Source organism: Nannobrachium achirus (genome assembly GCF_963921795.1).
Source record: "Nannobrachium achirus genome assembly, chromosome: 17".
Lineage (NCBI taxonomy): Eukaryota > Metazoa > Chordata > Actinopteri > Myctophiformes > Myctophidae > Nannobrachium > Nannobrachium achirus.
The window spans coordinates 52,680,395-52,695,259 of record NC_137824.1 but is presented as its reverse complement, the minus strand read 5'-3'; the positions used below and the strand labels follow the sequence as shown (position 1 = coordinate 52,695,259).

The 14,865-nt window shown below is 41.9% G+C and overlaps 1 protein-coding gene across 1 annotated transcript; it reads left to right on the top strand.

The window, feature by feature from the left end:
• The first annotated feature begins 6,133 nt into the window (after positions 1–6,133).
• Positions 6,134–13,730, top strand: hopx (HOP homeobox). Its single transcript, XM_080745756.1, has 2 exons — positions 6,134–6,432; positions 13,454–13,730. Exons 1-2 carry the CDS (start codon positions 6,283–6,285, stop codon positions 13,529–13,531), a joined length of 228 nt encoding a protein of 75 aa, XP_080601882.1. The 5' UTR covers positions 6,134–6,282; the 3' UTR covers positions 13,532–13,730.
• Positions 13,731–14,865: the final 1,135 nt, after the last annotated feature.

Here is a 14,865-nt window from a genome sequence, read left to right as displayed (position 1 = left end):
ACGAACGAACGAACGAACGAACGAAGCAACGAACGAACGAACGAAGCAGCGGTCTGTACTTAAGGGGACGAAGGCTCCGGAGAGCCTGCGACGCCCCAGCCGCGGAGGAGCGAGTCCTCCGAATTGATCGACACAAAGCAACGAACGAACGAACGAAGCAGCGAACGAACAAGCGACGAACGAACGAACGAACGAACCTAATTATAGGCTTTATCTTGTCTTAAAAACACAAAGTGTGTCTGCCACACGGACAGAGACTGGGAGGAGGTTCCACAACTGAGGTGCCTGATACTTAAAAGCTCTGGCTCCTGTTCTGGCCTTAGGTATTTTTTTGGGAATGACAAGCATGTTTTCATATTGTGGACGCACCGGTCTAGCAGTACTGCGAGGCTCAATGAGCTCTTCGAGGTACTGCGGTGCCAGACCGTGATATGCTTTGTATGTGAGGAGGAGAATTTTAAATTCAATTCTGTATTTAACCGGGAGCCAGTGTAGAGATGCCAGGGAAGGAGTGATATGATCACTTCTTCTGGCTCCTGTCAATACACGAGCGGCAGCATTCTGGACTAGCTGTAGGCTGTTCAGAGACTTACTTGGGCAGCCTGATAGTACTGAGTTGCAGTAGTCCAGCCTAGAGGTAACAAATGCATGGACTAGTTTTTCTGCATCACTTTGAGACAGGATGCGCCTCACTTTAGCAATGTTACGCAGATGGAAGAAGGCAATCTTTGAGGTTTGCTTGATGTGAGAATGAAAAGACATATCTTGATCAAACATAACCCCCAGATTCTTCACAGCGGCCTTAGAGGCCACGGTAATGCCATCCAGAGCAAAGTTCCTATCTGCCAGTTTGTCCCTTAGGTGCTTAGGGCCCAGGACGATAACTTCTGTTTTGTCAGAGTTGAGGAGTAGGTAGTTACTGGTCATCCAACTCTTTATGTCTTTGAGGCATGCTTGCAGATTAGCCAGTTGATCCGTTTCATCTGGCTTCATTGACAGATATAATTGAGTGTCATCTGCATAGCAATGGAAGTGTATAGAATGTTTTCTAATGATTTCACCCAGAGGAAGCATATATAGGGTGAATAGTATTGGTCCAAGCACAGAGCCTTGTGGGACTCCGTATCTGACCTTTTCACGTAATGAGGATGTATCATTAACGTTTACAAACTGAGATCTGTCCGACAGATAGGACTCGAACCATCCCAGTGCGGTACCCCTAATACCAACCAGGTGCTCTAGTCGTTGTAACAGAATATGGTGGTCGATAGTGTCAAAAGCGGCACTAAGATCCAGCAAAACTAACACGGAGAGGAGTCCGTTATCCAGCGCGATCAGGATATCATTTGTTACTTTCACAAGTGCTGTCTCAGTGCTATGGTGTGCTCTGAAACCTGACTGGAAAGTCTCAAATAAATTGTTGTGTTGTAAAAAGTCACACAACTGCTTGGCAACTGCCTTCTCAAGGACCTTAGAGAGGAACGGGAGATTCGATATAGGTCTATAGTTAGCTAAAAGACATGGATCGAGAGTAGGCTTTTTGAGAAGAGGTTTGATTACTGCTACCTTAAAGGACTGTGGCACATAGCCTGTCACAAGAGAGATATTTATCATATTGAGTAAGGAAGGACCGATCTGGGTCAGGACCTCCTTAAGTAATCTAGTGGGGACTGGATCGAGGAGACAGGTCGTTGACTTGGAGGAAGTGATAATCGAGGTGAATTCAGAGAGCTCGATTTGGGAGAGACTGTCCAAATACACACTAGGCTGCAAAGCCACTCCCGAGGCCACATGTGGACCAGTAGGAGACAAAAGCAGTAGATCATCGATTTGATCTCTGATTTTCTTGATTTTATCATTAAAAAATCCCATGAAGTCATTACTACTGAGAGTTAGCGGAATACGCTGTTTCACAGAGTCACGGCCTTTTGTCAGCCCGGCTATGGTGTCAAAAAGGAACTTGGGATTGTTTTTATTTTCCTCTATTAGGGATGAATAGTAGGCAGTTCGGGCATTGCAAAGGGCCCTTCTATATAGCTTAAGGCTATTCTGCCATGCTATACAGGATTCGTCCCGTTTGGCTGAACGCCATATTTTTTTCCAGTTTGCGCGAGGCTCGCTTAAGGCTTCTGGTTTCATTGTTATACCAAGGGGCTAACCTCTGTTGCTTTATTACCTTCTTTTTAAGAGGAGCAACAGAATCAAGTGTCGTAAGAAGCGAGCTTGTGACACTGTCAACAAGGTGATCAGTCTGAGAGGGACTATAAGTATACATATCTTCAACTTGGTTGGAGCATATTGGACTAATGGCTAATGGCAATTTTTCCTTGAATTTATTTATAGCTTTATCGGATAGACTTCTACCAAGGACATGTGTGTCCAATGGTGGGTAGTCCAATAGTGTGAACTCAAAAGTGATCAAATAGTGATCGGAGAGTTCCTTATCATGTGGGAAGACCATGAGATGTTCGATTTCAATGCCATACACCAAAACAAGGTCAAGGGTATGATTGGCAATGTGTGTAGGTTTATCTACACACTGGGAGAAACCGATAGAGTCGATTAATGAACTGAATGCCTTACCAAGGCTATCAGTTTCTACATCAATGTGTACGTTCAGATCCCCATTTACAATAATCTTATTAGAGGCGAGGACCAGACTTGACAGGAATTCTGAGAATTCAGATAGAAATAGAGTGTAGGCGCCAGGTGGGCGGTACACTGTGACAAATAATAGTGGCTGTGATGATTTCCAGCTTGGATGTGAAAGATTAAGAACTAGGCTTTCAAATGACTTGTAAGTAGGTTTGGCTCCTGGACTAATAGCCAAACTGGAGCTGAAAATGGCTGCAACTCCACCTCCTGTCCGTCCTGTGTCACGAGGAATATGTGTATTAGTGTGACTTGGCGGGGTGGCTGTATTGAGACTGACATAATCGAGCTCACTCAGCCATGTCTCCGTAAGACAGCAAACATCAAGGTGATTGTCCGATATTATTTCATTTACTGTTACACCTTTTTTGCTTAAAGATCTAATGTTCAGGAGCCCACACTTAATATTTATATTTACTGGCATTACTGCGTTGGTTTTGATCTGTACTAGGTTTGTTTGCACAGATCCTTGTCCAGCTGGTATATTACGCCTAACTGGTCGAACAGTTATAATTGTTTTAATTTGGGTAGGTGGCTGCTCTGGTGGAAGCACAGAGAAGTGTGTAAGACTGCAACTCTGCTTTCTGGTCCCAACTCTGGTTGGTCATAGATTCTTGATAAAGTCATCCATGTTTTTGGAGATAGTCTGCGCACCATCCCAAGTTGGATGTATGCCGTCTCTCCCCATCAGACCAGATTTCCCCTGGAAGGTTTGCCACTGATCAATAAAGCCCACGTTATTATCTGGGCACCAACCTGACAACCAGCGGTTGAATGAAGCCATACGACTGTACATTTCATCATTAGTCATATCTGGCAGGGGACCAGAGAAAATTACGGAGTCCGACATTGTCTTTGCATATGTGCACACTGACTCAACATTTATCTTAGTGATCTCCGATCTTTTGCGTCGTGTGTCATTTCCACCGCAGTGGATTATAATCTTATCATAGCGTTTAAATGTTTTACCTTTAGCAATTATTTTTAGGTTTGATTCAATGTCGCCCGCTCTGGCCCCGGGGATGCATTTAACTATGGTCCCTGGTGTCACTAGTTTCACGTTTCTCATTATAGAACTACCAATAACCAGAGTTGTATTCTTAATGACAGGTTTAGCCTGCTTAGAGGCTTTGTCATTGATCGGAGGTGGAGATATGTTCTCACTGACATGCTAAAAAGCAACACATAGAAGTAAAAAGCATCTCAAAACCTAATTCATGACCTCATGGGGCCACATAAAGTAATTAAGTAGCATGTTGCCTACAGATCAGGAACCTATACCTCCATAGTGTGAGTGTGAGGCAGCTTGATGTACAAGTATACACCCCTGGACAACATGACACTACTATTGCAGTCCAACATTTGATGCTCAGTGCCCACTGCCCAGCAGGTATGGCATTGGGTACCATTTGTATAGTCTTCATTATGACTTATGATTAAACCCCGACCACCAGTCCACACCAATGCAACTCCTTGCAAGTTGCAACATAAAACTCCTTGAAAATACTTGCAGCCATTATCCCCAATGGCAGTTGCAAGGAGTTGCATTGGTGTGACATGGCCTTAAAACTGTTTTGTTGCAAGGAGTTGCGACTAGTTGCATTGGTGTGGTTTTGCACAAGGCCACTGAGATTTGTGTAGTGAGATTGTCAGCAAAGAGATTTGGTGTTGAGTGGGGAAATGGAGTGTAGAACCCTGTTGGACTCCGTTCAAATAAGTAGGTATAGGGTTTAAGTGGTTAAAGTATTCTATTTTTAGGAATTTAACTAATATTAGATTAGTTTAGATTACATGATGGGGAGGGGTGTACAAGGATTTGTGTTAACAAGGAAAGGACACACACTACCCACCCTGTACCATCTCTATAATTTCATCTGAGGTGTTAGAATTGAATGGACTTTGACTCAAACAGGGAAAACACTTTTCTTATCAATAAATATCACCTTTATGATCTGTCAAGAGCCAATGAACTGACGTGCGCTCTTCTCGAGTTTATGGTATGTTTACCAGTAAGTCATAAATGCAACTTTATATCAGTGGTCATGTCCTGTAGGCAGCGGTATATTGCTACACTAGGAGAGGAATAGTATATTCACCCATCAGTGATCAGTTGTTTTTCAATCCAATTATCTTAAAACAACACATTGACACATCCACATTAGGATATGAGCGTCAGTTAACAAAAATGGCTGCTTGATGGTTTTGGACAAACAGATCTTAATTGAATACAGTGTTCTTATTATCTCTTGAATCAACTGACACCTATATGCCAACTAGACTGAGCATGCATCAGTGGATGTGTAATGACTTTCATTTAACTCAATGAATACACGTAATAGATTGATTTATGGGAATATTGATTGAATTATGGGAATAATGAAGGATACTAAAGTTGTCTGACTAGTCTGAGCATGTCATCCTACAGGTGTGAAGATAACTGTGGTTTATATACATAATATGTGAGACACAACTATTAAGCTTCAGAATCCAGGCAAGAGGAAGTCTACCAGCAATATCTTAATTCCAGCTGTTTAGAGAGAGCACATAATTATGGGCCTAATCACACTCCAAAGATAGTATCAAAATGAGCTCTGCGCATGGCTGTGTTTGCATGCCGAGCATGGCATGAGAACATTAGTGTGTCAGTATTTACTGTTACATCTGTGAGAAAGTCAACAAGTTCAGGGAGCACATTTCCGTCACATGAAAATGACCAGAACTTGTTTTTTCTCTTTTTTTAAAACAGAAACAACCATGTAAGTAGCTTATACTAAACTTATTACATGCTCATGCATAATAGCATTTGCAAAATGTGGTGGTATGTGTATAATTTATGTAAAACAAATACTTTATTGCCTGGACAATATGAGGTAGCCTACAGTAATACAGAAAGTAAGTTAGACAAATCAACATGCATTGCAGACACAAATGCAGATTGTCTATTCACATTCACATTATTGCAAATCAGATGTTTCACTATAGCTCAGCCTGGTGAGCTCATCATGGCATGGACAGAGCAGACAGTTGGTGCAAATCCCCCCCATCAGCACCCTCCTTAGTTTCGTCACCGGGCAAAACAAGGTTGCATAACTGAGTTTACAAACAGAAAAGGCTGAGTTTTTTTTAAGAGTAAAGTTTCTTGTAATAAAGTAACGTCAGCTGTTTCAAACTACTGGCATGACAAAACGCGTGATCTCAGAGATTCATTATACGGATAACGGAATCATGTTCAGTGCGTTAGAACGAAGAGGGAGGAGGGGAGGTCTGTGTTTGTGGGCTTGCCCCGGTTGCCACTGTGTTGACAGTAGTAAAACGCTCTCACACAGTCACACACACATCACATAGCCCCCACCTCACTTGCAGCGTAGCAGAGCCAGGAGGACGTCCACTGAAAACTGACAACAGTGACAAGTAGTGATCTCACTCAGTTTGCTGTCAGACTCTCACGACCAACCCATGCTGTATCGACGCGGTTTGTTCGCATAGATTTGGATGGGACTGAGGAGGAAGAACTGACTGGATTAATAAGAGGACTTTATCTTTAGCAGAGCTTGAGTTTTTTTTAAATACCGGGCGCGCAACCGACGGTTCCTTTCGAGCTTTTTTTCTACATTTTTTTGGAGGGGGGAAATGGCCTCAAATGGGATGGAAAGTATGAAGTTAGCGGAGGACCAGGTCAGAATGCTGGAGGAGAATTTCACCAAAGTGAGCAAGCATCCGGACGGGACGACGCTCATGCTGATCGCCGCAGAGTGCGGGCTGACGGAGGAGGAGACCCTGGTGAGTAGCCGATGTTTTAGAATAGAATAGATGGTCGATGGACAGTGGTGGAAAATATTCAAATGTTTGACCTAATAGTAAAATGATAAATACTGCTGTTACAAGTACAAGTCTGGAATTCAAAATGTACTTGAGTAAAAGTAGGCCTACGAAAGTATTGGTATCAAAATGTAGCCTACTTAAACTTTAAAGTAGGGCCAACAAAATGTTTGAAAATAGCAGTTCTACAAGTTCACAACGCTTAGATCAGCTATTTTCAAATAGCCTATAGGTCTAGGTATAACATATAGGGCAACATGGTGTGTCAATATTATAATAAATATTCTAATCGGCAAAGTAACTAAAGTTTTCAAATAAATTTAGTGGAGTAAAAGTATATTTGGATGTAGTGGAGTAGAACTATCTTGGAAATACTCAAGTAAAGTTCAAATAGACCTACCTAACAAAAAGTTGCCTAGGCTACTTGAGTAAATCTACTTAGTTACTTTACACCACTTTCGAAGGATTCTGTACAATTTCTTAGAAAGCTGACTTCAGAATTCAGAATAAATTCACTCAACGGGAGAGTTGATAGATCTTTCAATAAAGAATAGGTAGGCTGCAGCAGATAAGTAAATATAGTGAGAGAAAAAACGTTTACAATCCCTCACAGACACAATGTAATTAACTTATTAATTAGCCATCAGGTGATAGATTTGCTGTAGTGCTGCTAGACTTAAAAGCTTTTAGATTCGCCCCATTGAGCAAAGACTGTAACATTTTGAATACGACTTGAACAGGCTGTTGTATCTTGTACTGTATTATGTTTATGACTAGTTTATGACCACGGTCAGAGTGGTGATTATTTGGTTCATGAACATTGATTCACTGACACTGCCTTTTGACTCTATTGCTGCTGCGCGCGTCCAGAGTCGTTTATTGTGTGTGTGTGTGTGTGTGTGTGTGTGTGTGTGTGTGTGTGTGTGTGTGTGTGTGTGTGTGTGTGACATAATTTTAAGTCATGTTTCACGTGTCACAATAAAGATGACAACAAGACTTCAGATATTCATAAGAAGAAGTCAAAGATTGTATTGAGAACACGACAGAACATGACAGACTGAGTCGACAAGAGGGGCAGAAATGTCATTCAGTGATTGGGGCAGCATAATTTCACTCTGTAGACCTGATTGACAAGCCTGCCTAACTGGTTCATCATCACTGGTCACTGCATTGGGAATGGGAACTAGTGCTTAATTGGATTTGGTTGTAAAAATCAAGTCAACGCACTCTCTTAATTTGTTTTACAGCCTATTGGAAAATATACAGTATTTGCAGTCCAGGTGCAGGATTAATAGTATTATTTGCTATGCAGGACTAATGGATTTCAGATTTAGGATAAATGCTTGCATCTCTTGTTGAAACGAAAGAGCAGACTCAAATATCTGGATGGATGGATGCTTTTATTTTGTCATTGAACACAAGTGTACAACAACATTGTCTGGAATCACTTCACCGACAGTGAATGGAGGACATTTGAATATGCCTAATCTGGGTGTGTGCAGACATGCATATCAAAATACAGTTTGAGTAGGCCTATTATTATCAATGAAGCTCTATGCTGTCTCTCTCTTTATAACCTCATATCAGATGTTCTGCTTTTTTTAAAGGTTTGTTTTTGGGCTTTTATTGATTGGACAGTAGACTGACAGGAAATGGGGGGGAGTGATGGGGACTGACATGCAGCAAAGGTTGTTGGGATCGGGATTCGAACCCACGACACACGGTCAGGCATCAGAGCCTATATGGTATGCGCCTGGACTTCTAGACCAGCGGGCGCCCCATGTTCTGCTTTTGGAAACAGTTCACAAAAACAAGCATTTTAACCTTTACGTAATTGTACACATTTTGGGTCTATTTCAGGGTGGATCTTCACCTAACATGCCCTCCCACTCTCAAGAAAATACAGTGCCACTATACTCCCAGCTCCCACTCAGTGGAAAACACAATATCTGTAAAACATATCTGCTGAGCAGTGGTGTATAACTAAGTACATTTACTTAAGTGCAATTTTGAGGTATTTGTAGGCTACTTTACTTGAAAGTAATTCTACTTCACTACATCTCATATCCAAATATTGTACCTTTACTCCACTAAAACTATTTTAAAATTGTAGATTTGAATCCTTATTTAAAAAACATTGATAACTTCAACCCTATATACATTTCGGCCATTTGAAAATAGCCGATCTACAAGCTCACAAACAATGTGTCACAATGCGACACATTGTCGCATTGTGACACATTAGCTTGTATCTGCTATTTTCAAATGATTTGTATACATTTGAAATAGGACATTCTGCATAATGAGTACTTTCTACTTTTGGTACTCGAAGACGTACATTTTGATACCAATACCTTTGTACTTTTACTCAAGTACATTTTGAATTCTGGACTTTTACTTGTAAGGGTGCCCTCACACCAAAATACCTATGAGAGTGGACCATGAATGCAGTTTTCACTATGGTGAAAGAAATGCAAATTCCCTCTTTCCATGCCATATGAAGGCAGCATTCAAGAGAATTGCCGTTTCCAGACTCTCCTGAACTTGAATGCAGCATCTTATGTTGAAAAAAATGCCCTTTCTGTGTAGAAATTATGCATATGAGTGGTATAACCCAGAGAAAATAGCCAACCTCCAAGCTCTACATCTTTCTGTTGAGGAACATTTTGCTATCAAGGTTTGGCAAAACAACAAAAAAAGAATAAAGCATATTTAAACATAGTTTACAGAAATTATTAACATAGTCGGAACGGGAGTCTCTCTCCATTCCGACATGTCGCCACTCCGAAATTGACTTCTTATTGTCGGAGTGGCGACACTCCCATAGGGGTTAAGTTTAGGGTTAGGGTTAGAGATAGGGTAAGTGTCGGAATGGAGACATGTCGGAGTGGCGGGATGGACACAGTCGGAACATAAGTGGCCAATAGAATTAGGCCTACTTGTTTGAAACAACACTGTATGGAGGCTAGTCAGGCAGAAAGTCATAGGACAACAAAACAAGATTGTGGCCAAAACAGACACAACAGATTTTCTTTTTTTTTTTTTTTACAAATGGTCGGTTATTTCTTTCCCCCAAGCTGCTACGGAGCTCACTCTGCGACACGTTGTGAGCTTGGAGGTCTGCTATTTTTCGATATATCCACCAAAGGCCCTTTTTAGAAAGTTCAGCCCCTGCCTCTCTAACATTCTCTGCACGTCCCAGAGTCCGAAAGGTTTAGGGCAGACTGAAGCTATGATGTCCACTAGCATTCCACTGATACCGAGAGTTGCTCCACAAAGCATTGCTGTTCCTCCTTGGCACTGATGATGCAACGATGGCAACAGCAGAGATCATTTGTTTAGCTGTATTTACCAAGAGTTCCGGACAGTGCCTTTTCAGAGTCTTTAAAAAAACAAATGTAAAGTGTACCATTTTCTGCTGATGTCATTTCGTTAAAACAGTTTCGTCTCATAGGCAAATTTCTGTGGGAGATATGTTTTGAGAGCCTTCTCCTCCCCGGCCTAGAGCAACATACTTTGCATAATTTGTCTGCAAAGTACGAACTTCCTTCAGCACGCCCTGAAATGATCAGATCCACATGACACCTGTTTTACCATTATGACACTGCACATAAACATGCACTCACTTCTAATGCATAAACTCTTCCGTAATAATGAAATGCGTGGACTATTGACTCTACATCAGTGTTTCTCAACCTTGTATGGGCCAGTACTCCCTAATATCCAGGTCCCTTACCGGCCAATTAAAATGTAAGCTTTATTGTTATGTCTTGTGTTGCTTATATACCGGTAATGTAGACAATATCTAATCGATTTCCAAATAGCTGATTTTACATTAAACTGGACTGTTCACATTGAGCACTATAACGATCACTATATCATTCATTATTTTATAGTTGGTGTGACTGTGAACTCTGCCATCCCTGTGACAGGGCCTGATATCCCCGTGACAGGGTTGTTTGTGACAGGGACTGACATCCCTGTAACAGGAATGTGACGAGGACTAAGATCCCTGACATCTTCAGTGTCATGTTCGAATCATGCTTCGTATGGTCAGAACAGAATCCTGTAAATATCAGATAATGTCAGTGACAGTATCATGGTCAGTGTCGTATGAGTAATCTTTTACATAATTATTTGATATTCTCAGCTCATTGCTCAATGTAATAAAACCTGCCCAAAAATAATATGTAGCTACAGTATCTATGAAAGAGTTTAACCCGCAACACAATTTTATATGTAGTGGGGGTCCCTGCTTCATCTTTCTCTCAGCGCAGGGGGTCCTTGGCCTAAAAAACAAAAAACATTGAAGACCCCTGCTCTAGATTTAGATGGAAATCCAGCCCCCCTCCCTTCCCAGTGTTGGCAACTGAATGTTTCCATTATGTGTGTACAAAGGTGGAAAAAGCCGGGCTAACTTGACTGGGCAGCTCTATCCAGTGAGGGTGATGTAGACTCACTGGCCCGTTGTCAAAAGACCTGACTTCATTCCACAGCTGACATTTTATTTGCTTTTTTTGTGTCGTGTTCCATGTTTGGATTTGTGAACAAAGCTCTTATTTGAGAATAAATACCTGCCTGCCTGCCTAAGGGACCACACCACACCCTCTAGTCTACAGCCTCTCCCTCTTCTTTTCAAATTAATAACATTCATTCTCAAGTTGTTTCAGCCGCTGGGTGTCTTTCACAGACACCTGTTGGGTTTCTGTCATAAAGGTATACTCACTCAGCTTAAGAGGTGGTCATTATATAACCTACTGTTGATCAACGGAAGTGGACGAAGTGTGCCATTCACGGGAATTTGTTTGTGTAAAGATTATTATTTATTTTTTCAAGGCAAAGACATTCATACAATACATGCCAGCAAAAAGCTAACTGAAGGAATGACAAATATAATTTTGTCACAATCTATGAGACGGCAACACAAAATTAATAGTGCCAATAAAGGTGCTCCATTTAAGTAAATAAGCAGTCTGTAAAAATCACAGTTTTACAGACTGGTTCATCTACTTTTTAGAGATATTGAATGAACACTCATTTTTTTTTTCTTTTTTTCCCCAAAATGGATTTGGGCTCTTTTTTTAAATACTATTTAAAGTAAAAACCTCAAAAACAGAACTACTTAAAGTGTAAATAGCCGAGTTGACTTCAGAACACTTTCAGTGTTGCATATTTCACAGAATGCAGTGCAGGCAGAGGCAGAGCATAACTTCCAAATTAGAATCCCATGTGTTGTCAGTGAAATCAAATTTGGAAATCACTGGGATCAATTGTGTTTTGCCTAAACTGGGAGCCAATGCAAAGTGACTGGAAGCATGTGGTTTAACTCATTGGCTGAATGACGTCCTCAACACTATCGACCCCATCTCTCACACACACACACACACACACACACACACACACACACACACACACACACACACACACACACACACACACACACACACACACACACACACACACACACACACACACACACACACACACACACACACACACACACACACACACACACACACACACACACACACACACACACACACACACACACACACACACACACACACACACACACACACACACACACACACACCTCCCTTTCCCTCAGTGTTATCTAGATGATGTCACCAGTGTTTAGTAGATTCCTTGACAACCTGGGGCTCACCAAAACAATGGCGCGTGTGTCACAGTCACAGAAGAGTGTCGAACAATTCAGCACACAGCACTCATCTGGTCAATGTTTCACTGTTGGACCTATTGGCTGAGTGATCAGAATGTCGTGTGCTATTGCATGAACTGGCCCGGTGGGAATGGGGTTAGTTCGGGGGTCAGCAACCCGCGGCTCTAGAGCCGCATGCGGCTCTTTAGCACCACCCTAGTGGCTCCCAGGAGCTTTTTCAAAAATGTATGACAATGAAAAAAAATATTTTTTGTTTTAACGATATTTTTATCGTCACTGTCGGGCAGGTACCTTGTATCTCCAAGTTTCAAATTTGTATGTTTTTTTTCCCAGTTTTTTTTCCGCATACAAGACTGACGCACAAAAGTAATGAAAACAGCAGATCTACAAGCACACAACGCCTCGCGTTGCGAGGCGTTGTGTGCTTGTAGATCGGCTGTTTTCACTAGTTTAGTTCATTTTTTAAATGATAAATACAAATGATAAATAAAAATTTGCGGCTCCAGACAGACTTGTTTTGGTTTTTTTTGGTCCAATATGGCTCTTTCAACATTTTGTGTTGCCGACCCCTGGGTTAGTTGATGTCAGCGTGCTCCACAAAATTGGATGGAAATAATGTGCTTTTTTCCCCCCTCCGTTTCCCTCATGCAGCTTGGCTCTAGGGTTGTCTTAGTTCCATTGTGAGTCAATGGCATGAGATTATACTAGTGCAGCTAACAATACATTTGGGGAAACCCAGCCGCGGTGTGTTTTGTTCAAAATTTAAATCCTGACAATACGTGAACCCCACCTGTATAACGTAGTTGTCGGGTGGAAACCTCGTATCTCCAAGTTTCAAATTTGTACGTTCTTTCGTAAAAGTAAAGCCCTGCTTCATCATACAAGGCCGTCGCACAAAAGTGGTGAAAACAGCCGATCTACAAGCAAACAACGCCTTGCGATCCGAGGCTTTGTGTGCTTGTAGATTGGCTATTTTCACTAGTTTAAATCATTTTTAGAAGGATAAATGCAAAACCAACGGTTTTGGACATACAAGGTTTTCACCCGACAACGACGACGATAATGTCTCAGGAATATTCATGTCACCTCAGAATCTTTGTCAGCCATACCGATTACCTCATCCAGATCATGTGTCAGGCTCTGAGGCAGTTTGTGCCAAAAGTAACACGGTTCGAGAAACAAATACCTCGTCACCAAACAATAGGCTGGCTGCAACGCCGTCAGACGAACCACCACCACCTGTTTGTGACACCTCCCGTGGGAGCTCTCCTTCAATTGTTTTCTCTTTCATTTGCTTTACAGAAATGGTTCAAGCTACGCAACGCACAGTGGCGGCAGGCGGAGGGTCTTCCTGCAGAACTGCGGTCGGTGATGGACTGAGTTGGAAGAAGTCCCTTTGACCATGGACCCACGTTACCTCCCTCAAATACCCCCCCGAAGGCTCCTCTACTGACCAACTTCCTGGAAGAATGGACTCCCCTCTCCCTCTCTTCTGTTATTCTCTCTTTTGTATCTATGAAGCTATTTTAACTTACAGAATGTGAATTGTTAGTTTTAGCATGTTTGTTGCCAACATATCTCTTGCCATGTTTACAGAAATAAACATAATAACTTAAAGTGATCAAAGTGTGTGTTTGAAGCTGCATTCCGTGCTGGGAATGTGATGTTTAGGGTCCGAATTCACGGAGGAAGTCGTCTTTAACAATGGTGGGAAGGGTTGGATGCAGTTTAGATGGGAAGGGATCTGTGTGTGTGTGTGTGTGTGTGTGTGTGTGTGTGTGTGTGTGTGTGTGTGACTGTGTGTGTGACTGTGTGTGTGTGTGTGTGTGTGTGTGTGTGGCGTGCACGTTGAGGGGGCTTTGTGTGTCTTTCAGCATAGAGCTGCTTTTAGCAATGTGCTCCTGTTCACAGCACTACAAAGGATGTAATGGCAATGGAATCCTTCCAGAAAGATAATGAGGCAGACAGAGAGGGTGTACTGTATGTGTGTATGGTATGAGCGATGAAAACGTGCGGCCTGGGCTGAATGGCATCAAGAGTCAAATAGTAGATGATGTCACTGCATTGTGCCCCCGTGTCCATTTATTGCACCGTTAAAAAAAAAAAGGACACCACAGCACTATTTTTGGGAGGACGTGCATGTGTGTTTTAGAGACAATCACAAAGGTGGACCCAGCAATATCCAGTGACCATATTGACACTGGCATCTCTATTCAGAGCATGTCATTCTAAGCAAAAATGTCCAAATATTTAAAAGTTGCAAAAACAGCCAATATAAGGTTCTACTAGACCCTCATACAACACAGAAGTATAAAACAAGGCTTAAGTGGTTACCTTTAACTATAAATTGACCCTTACGCTCTGTTTTGAATTGAGATCAACGCTCTGACTTACACTGGATTTGACTGTGTGCATCTTTTTTTCAGTCCCATGTGTGAATAGTGGACAAAGGGAAGAGAGAAAGAATATAGAATTGTTGAGTTTCTCATTTTATGAGGAAGCTGTAGGTTGCTTGCTGAGTGAAGGAAGGAACATGCTGTGAAAGCACTCAGATCGTGAGAACTGTCTGCACAACAAGCTCAACAGAAACCTATAGTGACCCAACAGGTAGTTCAAGCACTAATGCAACGCCCATCCATTTTATAGCATGTTGTGCCTATAAATGTGTTCGTCACATGCGTTCATCGGTGCGTGCTGTATTGCATGCATGCACA